This window comes from Melopsittacus undulatus, chromosome 7 (assembly GCF_012275295.1).
Source record: "Melopsittacus undulatus isolate bMelUnd1 chromosome 7, bMelUnd1.mat.Z, whole genome shotgun sequence".
Taxonomy (NCBI): domain Eukaryota; kingdom Metazoa; phylum Chordata; class Aves; order Psittaciformes; family Psittaculidae; genus Melopsittacus; species Melopsittacus undulatus.
This window is the reverse complement of record NC_047533.1, coordinates 59,003,629-59,023,812: the sequence shown is the minus strand read 5'-3', so window position 1 is coordinate 59,023,812 and position 20,184 is coordinate 59,003,629. Positions and strand designations below refer to the sequence as shown.

The following is a 20,184-nucleotide window of genomic DNA, read 5'->3' as shown; positions in this document are numbered from 1 at the left end:
GTTATTTATGTCTTTGCCATCCTAGAGTTACCATGACACACTTTGTATTTCCCAAGTATTGCAGGTGACGCACCTCCTGCAAGCTGCGTGTTTAGCCAAGTCATGAACATGGCGGCATTTCTAGGTAGGAACCACCAGGGAAATATCTCTTTCTCTCTCATCATTTGTTTTAAGAAGTCACTGAAACATAAGTGATATCCCATACATATTGTTCTTGATGGTGTGAAATAATTTAAACTGCGATTACCACTGATTAAGATGGCATCATTTTTGTCTTCTTTTGTAGAGAGACAGAATGAAGCTGGATGCATTTGCACTTTATTGGTTTCTGATTTATTTTCATGTTTTTAGTTGTCTCATCTTGGTCTTGAATCTGTGTTTTTCATTGTATGGTGGGGCTTTGTTGTATGCTGTAAATGTGAGATAACTGCATGGGAATATCAACAAATGAGGCAACCGATTATGCAAAACAGCATCTATACTGAAGTCCTCCCTCGCCCCTTCCTAAATTCTATTCCTTAATCTGTGGAAGTTCACTGACATTTTCCAGCAGTGGAAGTGAGAGGGAAACACCATGAAGACAAGAAATATCTGACTAATACTTGAAAAAACTTGTCTGTTTTGGTTCTTAAAACTGTTTGTTACCTTCACCTGTACATATTTTGAGCAAATTATCCCAAACTTAAATGGTAAATAACTCATTCCATTATTTGCTCTTCTTTATCTTTTCCTATATGGAGTGATTTGCAGTTTGCTCTGAGCTATTCTGTCAAAGTATGGATTCTGCCCTTGCTGCCTGTGAAAGGCACAGTATTTCTTTTCAGAAACCTGGGAAATTCAGTTGAGTTGAGCTTTTAAATTAATCCAGACCTGTACGTGCACTAGTAAAATAGATACTTTACCAATCTTAATCTGACATAATGAAAATGAGGCTTCCAATGTAAAATCTGGTAAAATGTTTAATCATGAACTTTTACATGAATTTCCTTTTTTCAAGTATCACTTGAGAGTGGACTTTAGGCATCCTTACATCTTGTTTCTGTGTATGGCTTTGTTTCAAGGTTGGATCTTGGTGTACATATTGAGCCAGGGTTTCAATTAGTAAAAATAATTCTGGCTTCAGTTTGTGCTAAGGTCAGGTCTTGCACACACATTATTTGTGTGCCTGACACCCAGTGCAATGTGATTACCATAATATGATTTAAACTTCTGACCCCAGAACACTTAGAACAACATGTGCATAGCATGCTACTTCTTAAGTTAATGTGGCTGTTCGACAGCAGTAAGTTACATGCCTGCCTTTGCAGGTGCTTCCAGGTAAGGCCCCATTTCTGCAGACCACTCTGTTCGTGCAGCCTTTGTGGACCTGCACCAAGTCCCAGCAAGTCCAAGTGTGTTATGAAAAGTCAGGAACTGGCTTGATGATCACTCAACATGTGCATTGCGTGGACATGAGGATAACAGTCACAAGTGTGAGGAGACCAGCTGGTGGGAAGAAGGGCAGGCAAACAGAAGATATTCAGCTTTATGGAGCTAAGCTGTACTGTGCAGTTTTGTTGCTGCTTCTTTCTATGACAAGAAGAAATATAACCAGGGAGCCTCCAGACTGCGAATGTGTTATGAGAGACTTGGTGGTAGGTGGCTGCCTTGGCCACAGTGATCATGAAATGGTTGAGTTCTAAGTCTTTGTTGTAATGAGAAAAAGAACAGCAGGATTGCAACACTGGATTTCAAGAAAGCAAACTTTAAGCTATTCAGGGAGCTGTTTAGAAGAATACCCTGGGAATCTGCTTTTAAGGGCTTAGGAGTCCATCAGTGCTGCTCAGTTTTTAAGAACCACCCTTTAGAAGCACAGGAGCATGCAATCCCAATGTGTCATAAGTTAAGCAAGTGGGGCAGAAGACCAGCTTTGCTGAACAGGGAACTCCTCATGGTGCATAAGAGGAAAAAGAAATTGTATGATCTCTGGAGGCAAGGTCAAGCTTTGCAGGAAGATTATAGAGCTGTAGTTCATATATGCAGGGGAAAGACACAAAAGGCCAAAACTCAGAGTTGAAACTGGCCCATGATGTGTCAGACAAGAAGAAGGGCTTTTTAAAGTATGTTAATAGCAAGAGGTCTAAAGAAAACATGGGACTGATACTTGCTGGAGATGGTCATCTGACTAATAGAGATTAAGATAAAGCAGAGGCATTCAGTGAGGTTTTTTGCCTCAGTCTTTAATAATACTGATGGACCTTGGGCTGTATCGTTCCCTGAGTCAATACAGGAATGTTGACTCTCCATTTGTGGATGCTAGAATTATAATGGACTAGCTGTATCAGCTGAATGTTCACAAGTCCCTGGGGCCTGATGGGATTCATACAGGCAATTTACAATATGAGCTGCATGCTATCTGTTTGAGCATAAGCATAAGAAGGTGTTTGGCAGAAACCAGCAAATTTCTCTGTTAATCTATATTGCTTTTTAGTGGTCTGGTTTGAAGCCCATCTGAAGGCCAACTGATTGCCTAGCTTTCTATGTTGTTCCATGAAGCATTCCTTAGGGAAGGCAAGAATACATGATGTGAATATCTCCTGGGGTTATATCAGATCATGTATCATATGTATCATGTGTCATATAACTTACCAGAGTGCTTGGGCTAATTATAAGCTTGGAAGGACTGCTCTTACAGTTTTCTGAGAACATCAGTGCCATATTTTGGCTTATGTTCATGGCACCAGGGGCGCAGTCCAGAAGAGAAGAAGAGGCAGTGGGTATTTTGGCAAAACCTGCAGAAATATGTGTGTGTTGTCCATACATTTTCTAATGCAAGTGGAGTTTGATGTACCTCCCACAAGAGAGCTCATGAGTGGAGTGAAACTTGATTCAAGCTCAGATGCTGTGATGTGGCCGCATGGTATGTATGTGATAGCCTGTGTGCTGGGAACACCACAGGCAAATAGGAAGGTGGTGTTCTTTCCCCCAGAAAATTTGCAACCCAGATCCTAGACAAAAAAACATCATGAGAAAAGGAAACATGGGAGCTTGGTGTAACTGGTTTACAAGAGCAATACTTCCTGTGCTTAGTCTCATCCATAACTAAGCAGGAGAGCGCCATACAGAAGCACTAAGTTAGCTAGCCTGCAGCGAGCTCTTCTCCTGGGTGGGAAGAGGGTGAGGGGGTTTTGAGTCCCCAGCCAGGTGGTTATTGCTGCATGTTCTACCTAATGACACACCTTGCATTCTGTTTCCTTCTCAGTACTTGTTTTGGCTATCCTGCGCTTCATTCAGCTGAAGCCGAAGGTGCTAAACCCTTGGCTGAATGTCAGCGGCCTGGTGGCGTTATGCTCGGCCTCTTTTGGGATGACCCTACTCGGCAACTTCCAGGTACTCCACCTCAGGCTTGGGCTGCTGTGTCTGTACTGTGAGGTTCCTTTTGCTGTGAGGATCTGCCTTTCTAGCTGACCTGCTTAGGCCTTTGAACTACCTGTGATGTGAGCTCAGGAGATCACGTGTCTCGCTGTGCTGCAGCCCTTCTCATAGCTGCTCTGACATCTCTTTCTGCTGCTCATGTGGCTCCAGTAGCATGCTGAGATGAAGGGCCACAATCATTTTTCACGTGTTCCCGGCAGGATTTGCATCAGCATGCTTGTACTTGACCCGCCAAAACCCAGAGCAGAGAGCCTGTTCAATCTCTTGAGCCCTGGGGGCTGGCACAGATGGTCCCGGGTAAAAAGACTGAGCTGGGAGTTTATGTATGCATGTGTGCGAACAGGCGCACAAGTGCCCGTACAGAGGAAATAGTTGTGTGTCCTTCCTCTGAAATACATTGTTTAAATCTACCTCTTGCTTGTCCTCAGGCTGGCCGCGAGGGGGACTTTCACTAATGTGAGAGGCGCCTGAATGCAGTATCTCGGATTCTCGATCTGTTCCGCAGCGTTATACAGACAAGTTGCCAGTGCCACAGTGTTGCTCTGTAGGGTGGGGTGTCCACTGTGATCATGGGTGTCTGTTAGTTCTGCAGTGAAAATCAAGGGAGTGGGACTTGAATTTCCCCATCCCTTTGCTGTCTCTGATGCTCTGCCTCTTTCATTACATGCAAGTAATGACCCCCAATAATGGCAGGAACAGAGATAGGTCAGTGTAAGCTGTCTTCTTTCCTGGGTTTGCAGACAGGGTGTTTTCTTGCTAGTACAGAAAAGGTATTAGTTTTGTGGAGGGTGAGTACCTGTTTGGGTCGTGGAGCAATTGCAGGAGCTTTTTGTCCTTTACAGCCATCATCTTTTTGATTAGTTGCTTCTTTTTTTGACTGAGGTGTGAGGTTATTTGACTGGGTTGGACCTGATTTTCCTAACTCCACAGCGCAAGTCTTGTTTTTTTAACAAGAGCTTCCCAGCTAGGAGCTATGAGGCTTTTGTAACAGCTTCGTCCAAATGTGGGAAGAGTATTTCTAGTACAAGGCAGGCACTAGAAAGCAGTTTCAACCTCTCCTTCCTTTTTCACTCCTCAGAGCAAATGATTGTTATTTAGAAGTGGGTACTTTGAATCATGTCTGGTTATAAATTCTGAACTAATTACTTGTTAGTTACCTGTATCCCTGCTTATATTTTTTCCCAAGCCATGAAAGCGTCTGGTAATGAGACCTTAGTCCATGTTTTTTTCCTGCCTGACTGCTGAGCTGGATGTGGCATATTTCTGATGAAATAGTATTTCCGGAAAATGAGAGGTTGTATGTGTTAGAGGGTCATTGTTGGCTGAGTCCCTTGTAGTGTAGGCTACCTTGGGAAGGGCAGCTCAATCCCATTTTTGCCTGTGCTGTGATTTGGACGTACCTTTGAAAAAAACCTCGAGGTAGAAAGGAAAGGGATCAGTGAAGGCTCAGTAGCTAGTCTGTTCCCTTGTATATTGTGTCTTGTTTGATGGGAATTTGTTAAATCACTAAACAGGGATCAAGGCTGCAGGAAGGATTTATAGACTTTCTAGAAAAGCATCTGAGGCAGAGGGAAAAAGGAAATTGTTTGGCTTAAGTCTTGTCTGTGCTGGACTTCCTGAATGGATTCACAACCTCAAGGGTTCTCTTTGGAGATTCTTGCTTTTTGAACCTGTCTGTCGCTTTGCCTTGCAGTATTGCACAGTCATTGAGACCTGTGAGACATGGGAGCCCTTTGCTCCAGGCAGCGCTGCTCCATGAGGCTGGCTTCACAGTTTTCATCCATTGCATAGACCTGTACAAGACCACAGCAGGTTGCCCTTGCCTGTCCTGGCTATTGCATCAAGCCAGGGAAGGATTTATTTCTGAGCTCTGCATTGGTGAATCTTATCAGGGAGCTGTGGAGACAGTCACCAAGCAACTGCGTTTTCCACTGTGCTTGGGCTTGGGGCTGAACATCTGTTTGACTATAACAGCCGTCAGCTCATCTTCATTATGTTACAGCTTGCACATCTGCCAGAAGAAATGGTACAGCATCTCTGTCTCACACCCCAGTGATTCCCACTCTCCTTTATCCCACCCCAGCAGCAATCCAAGGTAGCTAGCAAATAATCCCTGTTGCATCCAAACAGTCACCGTTTTGTTTGTTCCTAGATTTCGAGTGATGAGGAGATCCATCTTGTGGGCACATCACTGACTTTTGGTTTTGGGACCTTGGCATGCTGGATCCAGTCTGCCCTCACCCTCAAGATCAACCTGAAGAATGAGGGGCGGAAAGTCGGGATTCCACGAGTTGCCCTGTCAGCCAGCATCACCCTCTGCGTGGTGCTCTGTATCCTTTTGTCCCACTCCCTGGGAAGCTGGGTATCATCCGTGTCTGACACATACTGCAGCAGGGAGTACTGGCTCTGCTCATGTCCCTTCCTAGGATCTCAAAGAATTTAGGAATGCTGCTCAGCTAGTCTTTACAGCATGATCCTATGATTGGCTCATTTTGCTACTTGTGTTTTTCCAGAATGCACTGCTTCATAGATGGACTTTTTTACTTCATAAAGGTCTCTAAAACTTCTTAGTAATAGCCGAAGGGGTTACAATATTGAATAGTATCTGTGTGATATAATGACACCACTGCTTACCTACACAGTTGCATTTAAGAGCATGCAAAATAACGAGATAAACATTCTCAGGAGAACAAAGGAACAAGGGAAGAAGTCAGGTTTCTGGAGACAAAAAGATTTTGATGTGTTTGTGATTGTGAAATGCTCCTGGGTGCTCCATCCAGCTCTGCTGCTTTTTAAGACAGTTATCACAGTTTAGAGCTTCTGAGTCATGTGGACCTTGGGTTAGGACTAGGTGCTTTATGAATCGGATTTGGGCTGTGGGGTCTAGGGTCACTCAGATGGGATGTCTGAGTGCCTGTCAGCCCCACTCCAGCCCTTCTGTTCATACCAGCAGCATATGCTCTGGGTATTTGTTTAAGGTGGATCCATTCACTGCATAGTGGCATCAACGTTAGCTCTGGGATAAGCAAGAAGGCAGGAATAATGGTGAGGAATAAGCTAATCCCCCTCTTCATGGAACAGCCTATTCATAAAACAATTCCTTAGTCACTCAGTTGGTTTGGAACATTTCAGCTAGTGTCCATAGGAATAGCAGATGGGTATGAAGATGTATCATCAGTTGCCTCTTAAGCTTCCTTGGAAAAATTTGTAGCTGAACATCATGCTTTGGTATTCATAATGTGGGACTTCGCCTGACTCTTGTGGTGCTCCTGTCCTCATTTGCCCCAAGACCATAGCTCCCCCAACGTGTGTCAGGGGTAGGCAGGGCTGCATGCTAGGAGCTGGGCTTCTGCTGTGCTGCTGTTTTCTAAGGTTTATGCCGGGCTGGGAGCAGGAATAGCCAGGTAAGCCAGGGTGTAGCTATTCCTGTACTGATGTGCTGGGTGCACCCAGCCCTGCCCAGCCACCTGCTTGGTGCTGAAAGCTTTGGACCCTCTGTGGAAGGGCACAGGCTGAGGTAGGAGTCCCATTCTTGTCTCCCAGCCCTGGCTTTGCAAGGGCTTGGTGCTTGCTCCCTATCCCATGCAGCCTGTGCATAACTCTTGCACTACAGGGAAGGCAGAAGATTTTTAAAGCCAGACACAGAATGCTGTTTGCTGAAATTAAGCTTTCATCGCTTACACTAAGCCCAAGAAAAGTCCCTGATTCCCTGCATTGTGCAGTTAAAGCATGGGAGAGGCTGCTTGCTTGTTTGTTGTACCTGTGAAGATTTCTAATCCTGCATTCTTGGAATGCAGAAGACCTCCTGACACAGGAAAGCCAGTAGGTTTAGAGATGCACATTGGGCTAGGGCAGGTTGCCAGCTCAGGAAGGTGTCCTCTGCTTCAGGGGAGCTGAGATCTTCTTTTATGGAGTATTCCAGCACAACCCAAGACACAGCGAGCAGTGAGACCCTGATGCCAGGCAGTATGCGATCCAAGAAGTATACATGGGTACATGAGCCTGGAGGACAGTTTCTGGCTCTGACAAGTGTTGGTTTTCCTGTCGGTATAACACGCCATACTACATTATGCCATATCTACATTAGACTGATGCTTCCAGATTTCACAGAAAGGGATGATTTTGCAGTTGCTGTGAAGAGAAGGAAGGATTGCATAGGTTGAAAGGTGCTCCCATTGCCTCTAGTGCAGAGGTCTGTTCCAGTTCTTGCTGGGAGGCTCCTGGCAGGTAGGGGTCCACAGCCAGATCCCCAGCTTGCTGACTCTGTCACTGGATAACTGGATGTGCAAGCAAGCCAGTGGGTAAATGTTTATCAGCGTGAATTGGGATCAGGAAGCCCTGGTTTGTATAGGAGAGTTGCTGCTCTCCATGGGTGCTGTTAGATACCTGACATCCCTTCTGTTTTTGGCCTCCATGTTCATGCTTTCATGATGGCTGGATGGCTTCTGTCATCCAGGGGACTTTGTTAAGATAGGATTGTCTTCTCTGTTGTCTTTCTCTCACCCTGGTTGGTGTCTCTGCTTCCATTAGTTCTCCTTGACTTTCCTCTTCCAGATTTTATCCTCATGGCACAGGGCATTCACATGCATGCCTCCAGGATCCAGTGGGGCCTGGTGATGTGCTTTGTATGCTTCTTTGGTACCTTTGCAGCAGAGTTCAGGCACTACAGATTTGAAATCGTTTGTTCTGAGTACCAGGAGAACTTTCTGAGCTTCTCTGAAAGCCTATCGGAAGCCTCTGAGTACCAGACAGATCAGGTGTAGCGGGTGCTCTGATGGGGGGAGTGGGGTAGGTGTGGTCTCATGGGTTAAACATGACCTCATTTACACTTCTTTGATGAGTTTATTTTCATGTGCAATCATGATCGTATTGCCAAAGGCCTCTGAGGGTGGCTGTTGTGTTAGGAGCCCCCAGCTGTCTGCTGGAAGAGGAGTGGACCCTTCTCCATGGCAGCATGAGAGAGCACAAGCTGATTAGCTTGCTACCAATGACTCTGAGTGACTGTGTCATGCTGTTCAAAACATTCAACAGCCAGTCCTCATGATGCCCCTCCAGGACAGGGCATTCCTCAGCCTGTTCTGCAGAGGAAGAGATGAAGAAAATTGACTTCTCTGAACAGCAGGATTCTTCAGGAGCTGCTGTTTCCAGTGTCATCAGACTGCAACTTTTGTGAGTTTCTTGTGTTGTTTTCTTTGCTGCCAACTCGTGTAACTTGGTTGGGTGAGAAAGAATGGCTGTTTCTTCTGGACTTGGAATCGGGCAGTGGAAGACCCCAGCTGGCTTTTATGGTGAGCAGGCAGGCATTTTGTCCAGCCTGGAAGCTGAGTTTGGGAGAAACTGTGGTCTGTGATCAGGAAGCAAGACTTGGCCAATGCTGCCTCCTAGCTAGGCAGACTGTCCTCAGGCCATAGGAGATGGCACAGTGGGATGCTGTGCTTGGCTTCATGTTCCAGACTCAGTGGTGGGTACTGGTGGAAGTAAAGCTCTGAATTAAGATGGGAATGCCTGTGAGCTCTGAAGATGACCCAGAAAAGGCTGCTTTTTGTAAGTGTGTAGTGCTTCATCTGTGATATTTCAAAAGATTTTGGTTTTGTTTTTATTCACCAAGAGGGAAGACATTGTGTTAACAGTACTGGGTTCACCTGCAATGAGAACAGGACCATTGTAGGTTCTGGGCATAGCATTTGGTTTTGCTGTTTTGTGTGCTTACAGCAAAAAGCAAGAGCTCAAAGCCCCTGTTTGAAACCCTGACTTTGGGAAGGTTGCTATATTGGCTGTGCAGGGGAGCAATGGGAGTTCCTTCTCATGAACATAGCTCCTGTTTTCCTCTGAGCCAGGCTCAGCTTAGGACTGTATCTTGTCTGAGCTGCAGGAAAGTAAGCAGAAGTTAAAATGGTGACAGGTGTTTGAAGGGGAGCTCCATACTGCATATGGCATTTCTAGCAGAGAGGGAAAAGGCATGAGGGCATTCAGTCTTCTGCAAAGGCCAAAAGCCTCTCCTGAGAGGCAGTTGAGAAAAACTTGTGTCAAAACTAGTGTAAGCAGAAAGCTGTCAGCCAGCCCCTTCATCTAAGGGCCAAATTTTGTTCTTATGCAGCTGTGTTATAAATCCAGAGCATCTCCAGCCAACAAAGTTGTTGCACTGCTGAGGGCCTCCTTGTAGCTGTGTCCTTAGTCGGAAGCTTTCCTGGAAGGATGTGTGGAAGGTGGCCCAGGGGTACCCAGCAGCCCAGCCGCAGAGCTCCTCCTAGGCAAGGGCAGGAGAGGGTGAAGATGCAGCTGGGAATCCTCTTACATGGGCACACATGCTCAGTGTATATGGAGCACAAAACAGATTAATTTTAAGGGTGTTTTACTGTAAATAATCCACTGTGACCTTTTTTTTAATACATTAATACTTTATCATTTCATAATCTGTAATTTTATCAGGGGAACAAAGAGATTGTTTGTCTGTTGCTTTGTTTCTTTTTTTTTTCTCTCCTTTTCCTATATGCAATCCAAAGTGAACTTCAGGTTTTGGGTGATAACTCTGTACACTTAAGAGTATTTCTAACAGCACATTTCAGTACAACTAAACAACAGCTGATACACACTGAAACACAACCACTAAATAAAGTGCTTTTATGAAGAAAGTGAGTTTTATTTTTGTCCCCTACCCAAAGCATAGCTTGCTGATGGTAAAGACAAAACAGAAGTTGAGTATTTACAGTGTCATGATTACAGTTAATCCCTTATGGAAGGCAGGGACTATTCAGCCATGCACATACACTTACTGCCACTGTGCTAATTAGCAGGCTCTTTCTAAGAGGAGGATCATAATACACAGCCCAGAAGGGCATCCAGACTAGATACTTTACCTGCTACCATCAAAGGTTTAGAAAAGCAATGCTGGCATTAGGTGGTTTCCTCCCAGAATGCCTCTCTTGCTTGCTCTTTACACAGCAGCCTCCACCAACAGAAGCAGTGGTAGGTGCAGATCAGAGCTCAGGAAGGCACCACATCCATTAGTATTACAGTTTGTCTGTCCCTAAGGAAAGGCTCAAGCACAGCCGCACAGAAGTAAGTAGCAAGTGACACCATACAGGAAGTGCCAGCAGCAGTGAATGGGGATTTCAGACTGTCTCTGCCTACAATATTGCTAGGTATAACCTAGCTGTGGCTCTCACTCCATTGAGCCCTTACTAAAACCCTAAGATGATTGGGAAGGTTCCTTGGCAAGACAGGATTGCTTTAAGGAAAGGCCCAGGGAGGATGAAAGCAGGAAAGCACAGTGCTCATAGGTTTAAAAGAAACAAGAGATTTGTCTTTAGGTGCTGGGATCACTGGTGATAAGACAGGAAGGCTAAATGGGATGGAGTGAACACAGTGAAAGCAAATACATGTTTTTTATTTCTGCATTAGGAAAAGCTCCATGACTATCTGATATAAATTGGCACAATTTTGATAGGGTGGATAAAAATGTCAGGGTTTTCATTCTCATCAAACACAGCATGATGTCCCCCTCAGGAGCAGTTGTTTGTCAAGGTTTGCTCACAGCTGACCAGTGCTATGAACATGTAACAGTATGATGTTTGCTACTGAGAAGGAACACCACAAGTTAGTGCTAAGGGAGATACTTCAGAAACATGGTCAAGCAGCCAGTAGGATCCCATATTCCAGCACCATGAGGCAGCAGTGAGATGGATCTAGAATTTAATTTTTAAAGCTGTATTTATATATACTCTATTTTATTCTTGTAGGCTGGCTGCATAGCTCTATAAACTCCTGTTTTGTACCTACACTTGCTCTGGATATAGCCAAGACTGTCCGGAAGAACTTGGCTGTAGCAAGGGCTAGCTTTTTCTGTGGCAGCCCAAACCTACTGTACTGTAGCCCACAGCTGGCATTTTCCTTTGGCATCTTAACCCGCCTTTGAAAGCTCTGCCTTAGCCATCAGCCCTGTCCACAGGAAAAAGTTAATATGCCCGCATGGTCCCTAGAGGTTCCTTTGGAACAAGGGGACATACACCTTGTTTGTAGACTGCTTCTACAAATGACAGAGCTTCTCCTGGGGCATCTCAGCACCAGATTTCAATGGGTGAGTCTGAAGAAAGAATCCCCTAAACCGAGAAAAGGGAGGAACAGCAGGATTCATACTACTGTTCCTCTCCCTGTTCCCAGCTCCAGCTGGCTGCTGCAGGCCTCTGTCCTGATGCACAAGGAACCCCACACCATAATCTCCATCCATACCTGCCTGCACTAGTTGTGGATCCAAGACACGATGTGAGTTTGGTTTTAAATTCTGATTATGGACAAAATTACCTAACATTACACAAGGACAATTCAGGTGAAGCAGAGTCTTTTGTGCATGCACCACTTCCCCTAAGTGGAGGAAGGCAGGAAAAGTTCAGTGAAAGATGAGATAAGGCTGTAATAGGATTTCTCATCATCTGTCAGTCCTGCATTGCCTGGTCTGATCACCACAGCCACGTGAGTATCCGCTTCCTCAGCTGCGCTGGCTTCTGAAACAGAGGTGGGGAGAGTGATGAGATGTGTTTACTGAGCTTTCCACCTGCAGGTCTTCATGGTCTGAAGATGCCCCGAAATACTGAAGTGCTTTTAAAGGCTGAGACTGAGAGAGCAGCATTTGCACTGCAGGGCTGTAGGAAAGAACCAGTTCACAGCTGACCTGCTGACAACTGTAGCTGCTGTGTAATGTGAGTGGACAGGAGCTGGCTGCCTTGTGATGGCAGCTGATGGCTGTTCAAGGCACCGTGCAGGCAGCACACACCAGCAGCGCAGTTCCTGTCATGAAGAAGCTAGGCCATGGCATTAGTGAGTCCCAGCACCCTCACCCCACCCCTGCTGGGGGCCACTTTTCACAAGCCTCCTTCAGTCCCTGAGCACAGCAAGAGGCTGCAGGAGGACAATATAGGGAAAGGCAGGTAACTGCAGCTCCTTCCAGCTCTGCTGGAGGCTGGGGAGGAGTTAAGGGCTAACTCCTGGGGATGGAGCTGGCTTAGACTGAGATCACAACCCAGTGCCACCTGTGCCAGAAAGATCTTTCCAGCAAAGGCAGGAACTTAAATTAGGTTCCTGAGCTTTGTTTTCCAGGGGTCAAGTCCTAGTGACCAGGAATAATGTTTTCCTGCTGCTGAATACAACCTAATGGTAAGTGGCACTAAGAACCAGGCACCATGTATGCCACATAGCAGACATTGTTCCCTAGAGTACAGGTCATGAAAACCACTGGCCCTGTTTGTAAGTGGGGCATGCCAACTGCTTCAGCAAATGCTCTGCTTTAACAGGGACTCCTTGCTTGCTGGTGCAAGGGCAGGGTTTCTGCTTGACCTATTTTCTCTCAGTGCAGCACTTCTCACAGATACACCACTGCTGTGCGAGAGCCTGGATGTGTAGGGAAGGAGCATGACAGCAGCTATGGGGATGGCACTGAAGCAAGGTGGTCTGCAGCACTTTTGGGGTGCTTGTGACAAGTCTGGAGGACAGTAGGACTATCAGGACACCTACCTCGAGGGACATCTGTCAGAAAGAGGATATTGTTGGTGGCGCATCCAATACTGGCAGCAATCCTTCTGTAGCTCTCACTTTCTACCTTGGGGCCTATCTTGGTATCAAAGTGGCCATCAAAGAGCTGAAAGAGAGAAAAGCAAAGGCACTTGCTGAGTGCCACCTGAAGAGCAGGGCTTAAACTTCACTCCTGAGTAAGACATCCCCTTTCCTTTCTACCACAGTAACAGAGGGTGATGCAGCATACTGGACTGGTTGAACTCCTGCAGGTCAAACTCACTGCCCCACCCTCCTGTACCAGGAAGTTAGCCATGCAGTGTTACAGAAAGGGAAGTGCTCTGCAGAGGGAGAAGCTGTAAGGAAGGTGATAAAATTATCTACCTCTAAGATATCACCTTCTGTAGAATAGCTGAACAGAAGCTTCTGGGCTTCAATGCTGCCCGAGGAGTAGATATAGACCTTCATCCCAGCTTCCCGCCACTTCCGGATAGCTGGAACCACATCCTCGAAGATCCTGGAGCAAAACAGGGCAGGAGGTAAGGGTAAACCCAGAGGTACACCTTTATCCAGTTGCCCTGATAACTGTCCTATTAGTTTGTAAAGGGACTTCATTCTCAACCTGCTCAAGACTCCTGCAGTTGTGGAGTGTATTTCAAGCAGCAAGTGAAATAGTCTTAGCTCCAGCCAGCTGAGCAGCTCATTGACTGTTATACAGATAGCAGCTCTGATGAGCCATTTCAGACATTTGGCAGGAGCTTCTCCAGCCCCTTCAATTTATAGAAGGGAGTAAAGGTTGGGAAAAATAGTATCCCACTGCTTTTCTCTGCAAGGGAGAAATAAAGGGGGGAGACAGAGAAAAGAGGCTCTTGTATCTTGAACCCCACCTGCCTGCAAGCTACAAAGGCTTCCTGTTGGTAAGAACTATGGCCATGAGCTGCCTCCATATGGGTCAAACAACCCACAGATTCAGGCTCTGTCCATGCATAGGGAGGAGCTGAGAGAAGGTTGCAATGGAGGAGTGAAATGGAGTGGCACTGTATGAACTGTTTTAATGCAAACAACAGCTTGGAAAAGGAGCATCCCCCTAAGGGATTGAGAACAGAGCTGTTATATTCAGCAGCTCGGTCAGGTTGTACAGTACTAGGCCAGATGTGTCCCTGGCTTAACTGCACTGCAAAGGATGAAAATGCTCCTGTTCACTAGGCAGCAGCATCCTTCCCCTTATTCTTCTGGCCTTGCAGAGTGCTGGGAAGGCAAGATACAAGTATAGCAATGGGCTGATGAGTCTCAAAAATGTGAGGTCTGTCTAACTCCTAGGTAACAGCTGCCCAAAGACAAGCCTAGCAGTTGGGATCAAAGCTGTGACAGAGGGAAGGACGACCAAAGCTAAGGTAACTGTTGCGTAAATGCTAATGGACGTATCTGTCTGTTTCCTCACACCCTTCTTATTTATACCACAAGACCTCTCCAGTGGTGCACTTATAGTATGTAAAAGCTCTTTGTATGCAAAGGACATTTACAAGATGACACATGTACTGGGGGAAAATGAAAGCTTGAGGATGCTCAAGAAGGACAAAGTGAGGCTGACAGTCCCTCAGTAATACACTTGATGGTTGACAGGGAAAGGCCACAAACAGCCTTGGAATGATAGGGAGGGGGGTTGAGTTTGAAATGGCAGAAGGATGAAGAGAGGAACTGGAGGAGACATAATCCCCAGGGAACCATTTCCACCCCAGTTCGAATGGCAGCCTTTCTACCTGCATTGCACAGCTCCATGTGGCCACTTGGGGCTACTTTACTGCCCTAAAAAGAGGATCTGAGCCCCTGAAGAAGGAGGGCTCCCATCAGATGCAAAAGGAATGAGTTTTGCAGACCTGTAGCAATCAGCTGGCCCTTTCTTCATCCTCAGTTTCTTGGCCATCTTCTCAGAGCCTTGTTATGTATTAAAAAAAAAGTTCATTTTTTTTCATAGTTATTTATCAAAAGTCTCTGGTGTCAGCTGAAACTATTTGTTGTACAACACCTGCAGAAACTCCCATCCACCCTCATGTCTTCATATGCTGAGTTGAGCATCTGGGTTTCAGACACTGATGTGCCAGCTACAGTTGAGCAAGAAGGCAGTTTTAAAGATCTCATTGCTTGGATGCTGCCAAGCAGCAAGGCAAGCTCCACAGTGTTTGGGCCACTGTAAGACAATTAGCCCTGCTGTTTAAAAGCCACCTGACAGGATGGCTGTCCCTCTCGACTTGCTTTTGGGTTTTGTTGCTTTCTCTCGTGGATGTTTACATTTTCTGTGAGCTTTTTGTTCTTCCTCATTCTTCCTTTGGCAAAACACTTTGTGAACTTCAGGGTTTGCTTTACCTCCTTAGGAACTTGAAATGGATAGTTTAACCAAGCATCTCTCAAAGTAAGTAAGAAAGGCTTAACTCCAGTTGTCCCTACTTATGCACCCTTGTGATGTGGCTGAAATATAAAGAGGAGCCTGAAGATAAACAGAAGTGGAAAGGCAGGAAACACACAGGTGAAAGACAAAGCAGGCGGAAGTAACAACGGGACCCGACCCTGCAACCCTGGCTTTTTTAGGCTTGTTCCAAACTGTGAGTGCAATTCAGGGATACCACATGCAAGATGGAGAACTTCAAGAAGCTCATACTTGTGCCTCATTCTCCTGCTTTACAAAGAGATCTCTGTATCCTGAAATATTGAGACATTTTCTGAATTCCTAATGCAGAAGACAGTTGTCCCAGAGTAATATTCTGGTGGTTGTGGAAACAGAATCACCCATGTCATGCCCTCATTACTTTGTTCTGTTTCTCAGGCCCTACCTCCTTTACAGACACTGTCCAGGTGGCTGGAGACCTGGCTGTTCCCCAGCATGTACCTGCCAGTTATTCCTTAAGGAGAAACGTTCTCACCCACTTGTAATCTTCCCAGTGGGGAATGAGACAACTTGGTTAGTCCCAAGATTACAGTAAGATTTTGGTTGCCTAAGATCCAAAGACTGGATTAGTGTTCATTGCATGATCAAGTTTGAAATGAAGTGTCAAATGTGTTGGCTTCTCTGCTGCAGTGGTAACTCTTATGCAGCTATTCTGTTAACAGACATCTAGCACAGATGCACCCCATTCCTGCGCCAGCGAAAAGATCACACAATTACTTACTCTCCTTTGACAAGCCCAGTTGCATAGGCTGCCCGCCACATGTGCCCCTGAAGCTGCTTCAGTGCTGTGGTCTTCCTGTCCATAGACATCTGCCAGTGCACGTTGTCTACGACTGCCTGGATGACCCGCTCCAGCTCCTCTTCCCCACTTCCACTCTCCAAAGGGATTGGCACAGCTCCATCCAAGCTAGAGTCCTCCTGAGCCTGGAAATCATCCATGATAAAAAGAGGTGAGGGAAGAGATGGAGCAGTCTCATCATCTCAGTTCAGGAAAGGGGTCTGACACCTGCGTCAATGCACCTCTGTGCAGGACACAGCTTGAACTGTTCTTCACGTGAAGGGTGACAACATTGTTTGAATGCTTCTCTCAATGGGAAACTCAGACTTCCATAACATCTAGAAATACTTGCTTGGATTGTACCTTCCAAACCCAACAATTAGCACTACTGTAGCTGTATTACTGCAAATAATAATGAGAATTATATTTGCTTAAGTATTTGATTACTGAAATTAAGGCAAAGCAGCAAACATATCTGTTGGTTTCAGACAGCCCCCAGTCTCAAATTGATGCCATGTCCCTGTACAGAGGCAGGATACGCTGTTCTATGCAGGACAAGTATTCTGTCATCCCTCCCTGCTGCTTCCTAACCAGGCATCTGAAAGCCACAGGCAGCAAATTCAGTCAGAGAAGGGCACAGTGCAAGCACACAGTTGAAAAGCCATGGTCTGATGCCCACTCTCAGGGGCTGTGAAGACCAAGGCAGGCATCTGAGGTGCTGCCTACTAAGCACCAGCCCTTCCCTAAGCACAGCCCCAAAGTACAGACTCCTGCTGGGTGACTGAGGGAGTCTGAGTGACCTGAAGCCTGAGGCATGCTTTAAAGCCCCAGAAAGACACAGTACAGCTGTTACTGGACCTGTTTCCTCAGAAGTCCAACGTCCCGCTGGCACTCCTCCTCCTCCCAATGAGCACGCAGATACTCCTTCACATTGTCCTTGATGTAAGGGAACAAGGTCTCCTGGCAGCACACAAGAAAAATAGGCAGCTCCTTTAACCTGGCAAAGGTAAGGATGACTTGCTTTTGAGGCAACTGTTTGCACATGCTGGCACGTATGCTTACTTCTCCCTGCATGAGCTTCCCCTATAGTACTGCAGCTTGCAAAGCTGCCTGCCAAGGGTGTCTGTTCATGCAGGCAAGAGCCAGCCTTAAGCAAAGATTAGTGCAGGTGGATTTCTTGCACAAATGCTTATGCAGCTGCAGCTTTTACATGCCGGAATGGAAAGGTGAGGGACTTTTCCTGGGCTTGCCAAAAACACGTCTTAAATAGGCAGACACGACTCCCAAGCTCCCACCAGCTGAGGCGTACAAGGCTGGCTGTGTGTATACCCTGTAACTTATAATACAGTACTTTTAATGGGGCACTTGTCCTAACAAAGGTTGTTCTGAAAACACATCTCAACTTCTCACAAGGGTTAGAGGACCTTTAACAAAGAAAAAATCTAGACCAGTGACACTGAGCTCTACAGGACACTCTTGCAAATGAAATGAAATGGGGTTAGGGAAAAGTACCACAGGAGAATTACAGACCTTCCTGGAGATCCCCAGAGCACCCAGATATAACTACAAATTACTCTCATTAGTAGTGTTGCACAACTGAGAAGCCACCATGGCATCTCTTGGTGTGGGAAGAGCCTCAGGACAAGGGGAGGGCCTGGGAGCTCCTTCCTTTGGGTACAGAACTGAGCTTTTCCTAACTGGGAAAAGTCTGGGATGGGTAGGAGATGGGAGGTAACTAACCTGAGCTCACCTCTCCTCAGAAAATTATCAGGGATGACTTTCTCCTCACTGTATGTCAGCTTTCACTTGTTACTGAATTAAGAAAACGGTGGTCCTGAGAGTGTGATGTGGTGGCAGAATTGTAGGATTTTCTATTACTCTAATGTTGTGTTTTCCATGTTGTATATTTAAAACCTAATGTAAATTTAGAAGAAAGGAAAATCTCTTAAATGCCTAGAAAATGACCACAGCCCTATAAAACCCCAGTTACTCCCTCACTTTGTTTACTTGTGCTTAGTTGCTTTCAAACTACTTTTTAAATTGCTGAGTGCTTCTCATTGATATCCAGCCCAGCTGTGGCTGCCTCAACACAGCTTGGCAGGATGAAGGAACAGCCATAAGCAAGCACAGCCTGACACACCCCCACCAAGCCTTTGCAACTGCTCACAGCACAACTTACAACTAGTATACGAAGGGTTGTATTTTCGCTATCAGCAGAACTGCAGGTAGGACACTGTAATGAGTGCTCATAGGGTTTCAAGCAATATGCAGACAAAGTTCAGTCACAGTCTGCTCTTTTACATGAGGTCCAGCAAATCCCAGGGGATGTTGTTTATTGCATTTCATCTCTCCCCTGAAATCTACTTTTCTCTGCCAGAGGGGACCCAGCAAAAGAGAAAACTAGAGGCCACCAAATATTCTCTTTCCTGCTATCTTTTCTCAATCCATCCCACAACTGGCTCATTCTACTTCCCTACTTTGCATATTCAATAATTCTGACACTAAAGAAAGGATTAAATACAATCCTTTAATATTAACAAATAAAATGCCTGCAGAACCAGCAGTGGAACTTTTAAAGGGAAATAGAAATTGTGGAGGTTAACTGAAAGTCCAAGTGAAATAACTTGTTTCTAGCATCTTCATGATACCCAGCAAACTGAGTTTTATTGAGAACTATAACTCATTTGGACTTCCTGCAACAGAAAGACTTTAGGTAGGAAACCATCTCAGGCTTATTGCATGTATCTGCACAACAGCAAAATGGATTCAAGGTGGATATACATAAACAACTCTGTGGCTCCATTAGATATCTAATAGGAAATCTGAGCTATTAAAACTTTAAACTGAAAGATATCAAGGGAAGGAGGCAGCTGTAATGCCACCTAGACCCGAAGTTTCAAGAGCACTGGAAGAACATGGACAGGAAAGATGTAGGTCATATTGTTCATCTGTTAAACTGTTAGCACAAACAGCTCAAAAACCTGGCAAAAGCCTACACCCCTCTGTGCATTATGTGGGTCAAAAGAACCAGCAAAAAAAGATCCACCAAGAGCTGTAATGTCTCATGAGAAATACAGGGTTATGGCTGCAGCAGGGATAATGACCTTTAGTGTCTCAAATACGAGCAAATTGCTCCCTCCTGTGAAGCAGATGAGCCTGGTTGGGGACCAAAGCCTCTTGGAGGGACCTGCAGTGGTTGGAGAACTGAGAATTTCAATTGCATGTTTACAGCGTTTGTCCTGATGCCTCCTGCTGGCCTCGCAGGCTTCCAGGCCCCCTGGCTTCTGCACCTCACCCAGCATTTTCAATAGTCCCAAGCCTTCTCCTAGGCAGAGAAAGCCATTCACACATACTGTAAGCACAGTCCTCCTCATGTACACCTGACGCTGGGCTACCCTCCCCCTGTGCTGGTCCTGTGCATGCGGGAGGAAGGACACACGTCTGTGGCAGCACTAGAGAGATGTGACTGTACCACGCTTCTGAAGGGAAAAGGCAGCGGATGGATAACCAGACAGCACTTCAGGCTCTCTGCAAGCTCGGGTGAGGTGCTGCCGCTCCAGTCATCAGAGCAAGTGATGCTCTAGGGCTTTTCGTAAATGAGGCTGAGAGGACTCCGACTGCCCTATATCCAACAAACACCCCCCATCCCATTTACTAAACGGAGCAGCCCCCTGTTTCCCTCCCCCCAGAAGAGGCATGCGATAGGTATAACGAGACGCATTTTCTCGTTGAGCATTATTCAGAAAACACGGAAAACGTGTCACGGTTTTACGCTTCTGTAGTGAGCTCAGGCCCACCTTCCACAGCCCCCGGAGAGGCGTCTCCCCGCTGCGGGGCGCCGTGAAGGACACAACAACCGGGGCCGCTGCCTCCCGCGCCTCCCGGTCTCACCTGGACGAAGGCGATGGGGGTGGTGGTGCCCTCGATGTCCAGCAGGATGGCGCGCACCTCCGCCGGCACCGGCAGCACACCCATGGCGGCTGTGGCAGCGGCGGCACGTGGGGCGCACAGGGGATGCGCGGCGGCGGCCGGCGCCCCGCCCTGC

At 46.3% G+C, this 20,184-nt stretch overlaps 2 protein-coding genes across 5 annotated transcripts in view; one reads left to right on the top strand and one right to left on the bottom strand.

The window, feature by feature from the left end:
* TMEM150C (transmembrane protein 150C) overlaps window positions 1-10,040 on the top strand; it is a 22,887-nt gene extending 12,847 nt beyond the window's left edge. For all 3 annotated transcript variants that reach the window (XM_005146597.3, XM_031046788.2, XM_034064588.1), the window contains exons 5-8: window positions 57-124; window positions 3,242-3,369; window positions 5,567-5,744; window positions 7,969-10,040. In XM_005146597.3, coding sequence (XP_005146654.2) covers window positions 57-124; window positions 3,242-3,369; window positions 5,567-5,744; window positions 7,969-8,177 — 583 coding nt within the window. In that variant the 3' untranslated portion in view covers window positions 8,178-10,040. The remainder of the gene's footprint in view (window positions 1-56; window positions 125-3,241; window positions 3,370-5,566; window positions 5,745-7,968) is intronic.
* On the bottom strand, window positions 10,034-20,184 carry ENOPH1 (enolase-phosphatase 1). Of its 2 annotated transcripts, none has more exons than XM_034064586.1 (6): window positions 20,031-20,184; window positions 16,998-17,099; window positions 16,083-16,285; window positions 13,303-13,435; window positions 12,922-13,045; window positions 10,034-11,912 (listed from the first exon to the last, which is right to left on the bottom strand). In XM_034064586.1, exons 1-6 carry the CDS (start codon window positions 20,112-20,114, stop codon window positions 11,776-11,778), a joined length of 783 nt encoding a protein of 260 aa, XP_033920477.1. In that variant the 5' UTR covers window positions 20,115-20,184; the 3' UTR covers window positions 10,034-11,775. The 2 variants fall into 2 exon arrangements, with proteins under 2 accessions (XP_033920477.1, XP_005146681.3); XM_005146624.3 differs by having other exon boundaries at window positions 10,034-11,915; window positions 20,031-20,179.

What these genes read in the sequence shown, in the direction of transcription:
- ENOPH1 (XM_005146624.3), bottom strand. Translation starts at nt 20,114, where the DNA reads ATGGGTGTGCTGCCGGTGCCGGCGGAGGTGCGCGCCATCCTGCTGGAC. An exon ending in ACTGGGCTTGTCAAAGGAGA is followed by an intron (nt 13,436 to 16,082) that starts GTAAGTAATTGT and finishes GTTTTGCTCCAG; the next exon opens with GATCTTCGAGGATGTGGTTC. An exon ending in CAGAAGGTGATATCTTAGAG is followed by an intron (nt 13,046 to 13,302) that starts GTAGATAATTTT and finishes TCTCTCTTTCAG; the next exon opens with CTCTTTGATGGCCACTTTGA.